The 8,051-nt window shown below is 41.7% G+C and overlaps 1 protein-coding gene across 1 annotated transcript in view; it reads left to right on the forward strand.

Moving 5' to 3' along the window:
- The window catches only part of LOC113825857 (histidine ammonia-lyase), a 105,716-nt gene extending 99,179 nt beyond the window's left edge, over window positions 1–6,537 (forward strand). The window contains exon 17 of the mRNA XM_070115767.1: window positions 6,218–6,537. Within this exon, the coding sequence (XP_069971868.1) occupies window positions 6,218–6,460 (243 nt within the window). The 3' untranslated portion in view covers window positions 6,461–6,537. The remainder of the gene's footprint in view (window positions 1–6,217) is intronic.
- Window positions 6,538–8,051: the final 1,514 nt, after the last annotated feature.

The following is an 8,051-nucleotide window of genomic DNA, read 5'->3' on the forward strand; positions in this document are numbered from 1 at the left end:
CTCGTTTTTTCTGATTTACGTTAAAATGGCACTCCTCTTTCTCCAGTTTTAACTGAAATAGCATGTTCTCTCTCTGATTTTCACTAAAAGAGCAGTTTTCTTCCACCATTTTTGATTTAGAGGATGCTTTTTTCTAGTTTTGACTGAAATGGCACTAATTTTGACTAAGGGGCACTTTACTTTCTTGTGATTTTCAGGAAGTATATAATTTATTCCTTTAGTTTACCCTAAAATTGCACTTTCCCTAATATTGATTTATACATACATACATACATATATATATATATATATATATATATATATATATATATATATATATATATATATATATAAATATATATATACATACACACACACACACACACACACACACACACACACACACACACACATATATATATATATATATATATATATATATATATATATATATATATATATATATATATATATATATATAAATGAAACTAGCCACAACGAGAAATTGAAAATAAGCGTGACGATTTTGAACTCTTCACGAGTTCCTCATAAGACAAAAAACCAAAATGGATGCCAGGAGAGGATAAGGATAAGTCCGATGTGCGAAGCTGAGTCTCGCCCGGGCTATGGGGGAGCCCGGCCTGTGCCGACTAATGTCGACTCGATCAACGTGTGTCAGCGAGTGCTGACACGACAGAGCTTAGTCCTTACCCACCGTGGTGCCCAGCCACAGCAGTAACCTCCGGGCGACAATTGCAACTTCTCGCGCCTGGGTGGGGCGCGAACCGCCGACCCCTCGAATGAGAGGACGGCACTGTACTACTGTACAGTGACCCGTGTCACTGTATAAGCCTGGAGGCTATACCAGGAGAGAATTTTGACGTTTATATAGTGATAGAGAGACAGATTTGAACAAGATCTGAATCAGGTCTTAGGAGGAGGGTCAAGGTCGAAGAGTCAGGGGAAGGCTTTGCTAACAAGTGATGAGGTAATATAATCTAATCCCATTGGCCAGCACTCAAGTTAAAATTAGACAATTTTCTAATCAAAAGGGCTTCAATTATTTTTCTTTCGTACGAATTTGACGATCTATGAATTAATTTGGCGTCTTTCTAATTTAACTGATGTCCTTCGTCACGTAAATGAATAAAACAAGCATTTGATTCTCTGGCGTATCTGACATCACGTCTATGTTCATTAATTCTTTTTTTTTTAAGTTCTGCCGTTAATCCATTTTTTTTTTTTTTTTTTTGTCTGATGAGGAACTCGTGAAGAGTTCGAAACATCACGCTTATTTTCAGTTTCTCATTGTGGCTAGTTTCATTTTCATTTTTGTGTGTGTATACATATACACACTCATACACACATATAATACAAGCATATGACTGGACACTGACCCTCGTGGTCCCAGAATCGATTCCTCTCGCCGCTTATGTTGCAATGAAGCTCAGGCGTAGAATGCTGGCTTTTGTAATCGAAAGGTGTATGTTTACAAAAATGACACCACTGCTTAGCATATAATATCTGATATGATGAGGATTATATATATGTGTGTGTGTGTATATGTGTGTATTATATATGTTTATATATACATTATATATATACATATATATATATACATATATATATATATATATATATATATATATATATATATATATATATAAAGAAGAAAGAGAGAAATGGAAAGATACAGAGACAGAGCACTGGACTTCGATCATTGTGGTCCCAAATTCTAATCCCCGTTGTGGCAGGTGCAAAATGCTCGCGCTCTGACTGCTGGCTCAAGTCCGATCCCACGGCGAGAAAACGACATATCGCCTTGAGGGTCAAAAGCATGTGTCGTAGGGGAAGTCGTTGCCGCCGCTCAAGTGGTAGCACTCTGAACACGGTTGATTAGGAATTTCATCCAGTCAGGCAAGGGTAGTACTCCCAAATAACTTCTAAAAAGTGAATTAGAGGTTTATGTCATATAGTAAAACGAATGGCTATTGAATATCAATTAATAATATGTATACATATATATACACACACAACTTTTGAAAAGGCACAACAGTATATAGTTTTTCAAAATGAATTATTGCAGGGCAACCTGACATTTTATCTATTAAAGTGAAATTTATTATCGAACTCTTTGATGGTTAAAAAAGGTGATCTAAACGTTGGATTCTGACTGTTAATAATTGTATCTTAATTAATGTGTATATCTGTACCACCAACATAATTATCACTATTATTATTATCATCCCTTTCTCTGTTGCATTATCACATGATTCTCCTAGCATACAATTTACAGGTAAAATCATGACTGCGGACTTAAGAGTGTCTTCATTTTGACATAAAATAGACATCTTATACTTAGAAGCATGTCCATTGCGATATAAAAATTGGTGATAATCTAAAACCAATGTTCAAGGAAAGACACATTCTCTTACACAGGTTCTATCATGATCTGATGGGAGTCCTATCCTATCATTGCCATCATTGTTATTATTGTTATTATAATAATTGTAATTATCATCATTATAATAATTGTAATTATCATCATTATAATAATTGTAATTATCATCATTATTATTAGTAGTAGTTTATGCACATGTATTATCTACATGACTATCCGTGGGGAGAGATTTAGAAGGAAGGTAGAAATGGAAGGGGAAGGGAAAGAGAGGAAGGAGGGAAGGAGGCTTAACGAGAAAGGGAGCTGGGGAGGGCGGGACGAGGGGTGGTTACAAAGGAAAAAGGAGGGAAAAGGGGAAGAGAAAGTCTGGAGATGAGTATGATGTAAGTGACTCTGAGTAACCATCATGGCACCAATCTAAGCATTCAGCAGTGGAATATCTGTAGCTATAATAGAAAAAAACTCCTTTCTCCAGCCAATAGTGCGAGCAAGGAGCACTGACGTCGTCATGCTCCAGGAGACACTGTGGGATCTGTCCGCTTCTCAGACTATCACGTCTTCGCCACTCCAAACCTGGATGGTGCTAGAGGCCTAATGACCCTGGTAAAAGAAGCAACCCCACAACAATGAAAGTGGACGTGCTAGAGGCAAGGCTAATCCAGGCCATAAATCAGGCCGCATCACAAACCATCCCCAAAACTCGTCCATGGTTCAGAACTCACAAAGACGCCTGGTACTTTAATGAATAGATGAAAGAGGCCAACCACAGAGTCAACATGTGCAGAAAAACTTCCGACGGCAAAGAACTTCCCTCCTGGAAGAAGCTGTTGTGGATGCCAAGGAAACTGCCAACAGAGTAAGGCAGGAAAAGTGGTTGGAATGGTACCAGACTTTTGGACACCAGACCAGCCTTACAGAGTTGCGGAAACGGGTCAGGCAAGCGACAAGCCGCCAAGCCCAGAAATGCACGCATCATGACCCACAATCAGAGGCTCACAGACTGGTGCTTGAGTTCTCAGCCAGGACCAGCAGCAACAACCTGCCTCTAGAGCTGAGGGATAAACAGCAAAACCTACAAATCCAGGTAGGCTTGCTCTCATCAGAGACAAAGCATTCAAACCCGATGACATGGATGCCTTCTCTCTCAGGGAACTAATTCATACAAAATCAGCTATGGATCAGCACCGGGATCTGATGGGATCTCCCACCCCATCATATCGCATTTAGGTCTTGCAGGTGAGCTTGCATTCTTGCAGCTCATCAACGTCCTGGCAAACTGCCACACTGCCCCAGACCTCATTGGCAAGTACTGTCCCATCTCACTTCTCAGCTGCCTGGGTAAAACAGCTGAGAAGATGGTACTTAACAGGCTCCGATGGAAAACGGGACCCCCTCCATGAACATCTGCACAGGTTCATAAGGGGTAAGAATGGAACGCCTCAGGGTGGGGTTCTCAGTCCTGCACTTTTCAACACCCTCATGTCCAACATACCCAACATTCACCTGCCAGAGGGATGCAAGATCATCTCTTATGCTGATGACTTGGCAATCATAGCCTCAGGCAATAACTGTCTAACTAGAGCTCAGCGTTATCTGAACCTGGTGCCTGAAGAGTGTTGTAGGACGGGTCTAAAAATATTGGCAGCAAAATCAAAAGCTATGGCTCTGAGAACTAATGTCAGAAACAAAAAACTCATTGTTCAGGGTATGGATCTGGAATGGGTGAAGGACTACCTATACCTTGGTGTATGGATAGGACACACACTCACTTTAAAAAAGGAGATCCAATACCTTCTTGACAGAACCAAGGAAAGACTGTCAGTCATGAAAGTCATGACAGGGAGACATAGGAGCAGGACACAAAGTACTAGGATCATTCTATGTACATGCTGTCCGTCCTATTATTGACTACGCTTCTGTCGCCCTCATTGCTTCCAGCACAACATTAAAAGAAAAACTGGAAACAATACAAAATGAAGCAGCCAGGATCATTCTGGGAGCTCCCAGATGGACAAAGGTCATCAACCTCCTCATGGAGGTTGATTTATCGTCCATGGACACCAGAATTAATCTAATGGCAGCACAGTTCCTTTCCAAGGCCTTGCAGGCACCCAGAAACTCATACTTAAAGCAAAGAGTACTCAGATGCCTACAGCAAGACTATCAATTGTTTGCGAACAACTCTTGGCTCACACACACAGCCAGAGTATTGATACACTTTCAGCTAAAAGAATTATTGCTTGCCAAGGGTATGGACTCCCCTCACCCTAATTACAAAGAACCCCCGAAGTGGGCAAACGAAATGATCGAATTCTCAATCCTAAACCTTACAATGAGAAAAGATCAATATTCTATGCCTAGCCTAAAGGCACAAGCACAAAGGGTCATTACATAAATAACTCCTCCGGGTAGCGTAACTTAATACACGGACCGGATCCAGTGGATCCCATAAACCACACTGCAGGTGCCCGGCTTCGCGACATTCATTAGGGTCACTGACAATGCTTCAACGCTCCAAGCTGAAACGGTTTTCGCGATCATGGAAGCCCTGACACACGCGTCCCTAAGGGCTGGGCACGTTGTCATTCACACCAGACTCTAAAGCAAGCATTGACAGTTTATAGCATAGCATGGCCCCTTTTTAAGACAACATCTGCCTTCTGACATCTGGTACTAACCATAGCCTAAAAATACTCAGTCAAGGGTAGAGAGAAGAATTATAAACTGGGTCCCAAGCCACATTGACATTCAAGGGAATGGAGGCTTGCTGACAAACTAGCCGAAAAGGCAGCAGGGGGTAGCTGCCCCCATCCTCCATGATCGTTAAACCTAGCCGAGAAGGAGACTCAGCCAAAGCACCAAAGCTGCAGTGTGTTACCAAAGTTCACACAAAGTACCAAAGCTCCTTGGGGAGCACATAAGAGAAAATACCCCAAATAAATTCGCTCTCGCTGCTAAATGGTACTTCAGATGCTACAGGCTATGAGCCACTGGCGCTTCACTCCCAATATTAAAAGAGGTACCGAAATAATTCTACACAGATTAAGACTAAGAGTTACCCATGCGCTTGTCAAATTATTGATGACAGAGATTACCAGGTTATGCAAACATTTCTAAGACAGGGACCACCCACCACAGCCGCCAAAGGCTGGTAAAAGAGTTTGCCACATGCTTACTGCATGGCAGCTGGATCGATTGCTCGCAATATAGCCACCACGATAAGCATACAGTTCAAAGAGAAAACACACACAGAGCTAACTAGAAATGACACAGGCCGGCCCACTCCAGAGAAAAGGCCCCGGAGCGAAGCATGACCGCAAATCTAATTGAATTGAACTGGAGGAGAAAGTGAGCTCAGAAAAATGGATTTGGAGGAGAAAAGGGCACAAGGGACTGGAGGAGGGTGAGGAGCTCAACGAGGAAAAGGAGGGTGTGGGAAGGGACAGATCTAGAGAGGCGGAGAGTGGGAAGGGAGGAGTGAATTTAAGGAAGATTAGAGAGTGAGAAGGGTGACAGAGCGGGAAGGGGAAGGGAAAGAAGAGGAGGAGGCGACAGTTAGACGAAGGGAGAAAGAGGAGAGGAGTAGTTCTGCTTTGTTATTAATATCATTTATATTATCATCATTATTGATTATGAAGTAATAATAATTATTATTATCATAACTGTCATCATTAAGAATTGCTCCTATAATTATCACTGTCCAGACGTAGCTAGTTCTTGTAAAAGCAACTTCTGTATGTATCAATTACATACATGTATCAGAGTATCCATATATGACACTACGCACATTCCATGTCTCCCAAAGCTAATGCCTCTACCCTTTTTTTCTCGCGCCAGGACGTGGAGACGCGCGCACGTGTTTCTCTCCCAGCACTGAGCTTCGTGGGCCTGGAGTCCGCCGCGGGAGCAACAAGCGATCCGCTGAACAACGACGGCCAGGCGCGAGCGGCCTCGCAGGCCAAGCGGGGAAGGACAACCGTCCAAGAGTTAAGCAAGAAAAGAGAACAGGATTCGAAATCATTTCTGATTTTAGCTTCCATTGATCTGTATGTCTTCGTTATGCAAAAAAGTAATATTTAGACATATTTGTGAATTTGCACTTTTTTGTTAAACTACATAGCTGACTATCCTTTCACTAATAAATGCTTGTCATGGGAGTAATTCTCTTTTAATATAACTTTTCACAACATGCATATATATGCATGAGCGTGTGGTAATTGTATATACAATAAATTCTAATAATATATATACAAACACACATATACAAGAATAGATAGGTATGTGTGTCGGGTGTGTAGTACAACCCTGCTCTCTCTCTCTCTCTCTCTCTACACTCACACACACACACACACACACACACACACACACACACACACACACACACACACACACACACACACACACACACACACACACACACACACACACATATACAATCCCATTGAGAAACTGATACTCAATGAATAAGAGCAAGCTTCCGTTTGAATTCACCAACTTAGGTGTCATCAACTTTAGTAAATAAGACATGATTTAATTTACAATTGAATAATTTAATGTGGCTTCACACAGTATAAGAGGGTAGGTAGCCCGCAAAACTATTAAGATGGATGAGGGCATGGCACCCTTTAGGAATGTGCCACCTTCAGTTCCCTGACCCCGTTTTGCTAAATAGTTGCTCAAAGTAGGGACACGGAGCACGTGTGTGTCTACGAGGGGACACACCGCAGTGCTTTGATACTGCGTGAACTGCATAATGCGCCTATTCCCTAAATGATTGGAAATCAAACAACCAAAGAAAGCAGGCAGCCCCTATCAACCCCTCGTCTCCATAATGTAGGGAAATCCCCACACTTGCAGAGGTCAATAGTGACGGCGCCAGCAAAGAGAAAGCCACTGACACCGTTCACATCACTAGTGCCAACAGGGGTAAAAAGCCCCATCAACGCTCCAGCACCAGCTGTCACCTACGCCAGCACCGGCACCAATTGAAGCTACTAACTCCAACACCAGCTGCCGCACCAAGCTTTATATAGTCAGAGAGCCCAGAGAGATTTAATAAGCATAGCGAGTACAAAAGGTTTGACACCTGGGTTGAACACCTAAGGGGCCATGGATTCCTAAACGGCCATTCTTAAGTGAACACATTGTGGGTTTGGCCACTTAAGAACGAAGCCTAATTAATGCTAATTATCACTTTTAATCAGCATGTTGAGTACATAAGTGAAACCTTTACAGAATATACTTTATGGCATGCTTGAAATATCATACTAGGTAATTCTTAAGTGTCCGGTTTTGTGGGAAAAGCCACTTAAGAAGAGGTCAAAAGAGTAGTGACCCGCCCAAATTCGCTTCTTCCGGTACCTTTAAAATGACTGCTACTTCCTTACTATTTGGAGTACTGGAGTCAAGGTTGGACTTCAAATGTGTAGATTTTAATGGGAGGAATTACGAGGTCACTTGTTTAATCATCCATTCTCGGATACCATTATCACACACACAAAAAAAAAAAAAAAGTGTAAAAGCGGGGTGCACCCTTTTTACTCCCACACTGAAAGCTTGAAAGTTTTTATCAGCATGGTTGAGTACATCCATGAAACCTACATTAAAAATTTTCCTCTACCAACACATAATAAGAATCAATCATTCTTAAGTGTCAAAATTTTGGACAAAT

Source organism: Penaeus vannamei, chromosome 38 (assembly GCF_042767895.1).
Source record: "Penaeus vannamei isolate JL-2024 chromosome 38, ASM4276789v1, whole genome shotgun sequence".
Lineage (NCBI taxonomy): Eukaryota > Metazoa > Arthropoda > Malacostraca > Decapoda > Penaeidae > Penaeus > Penaeus vannamei.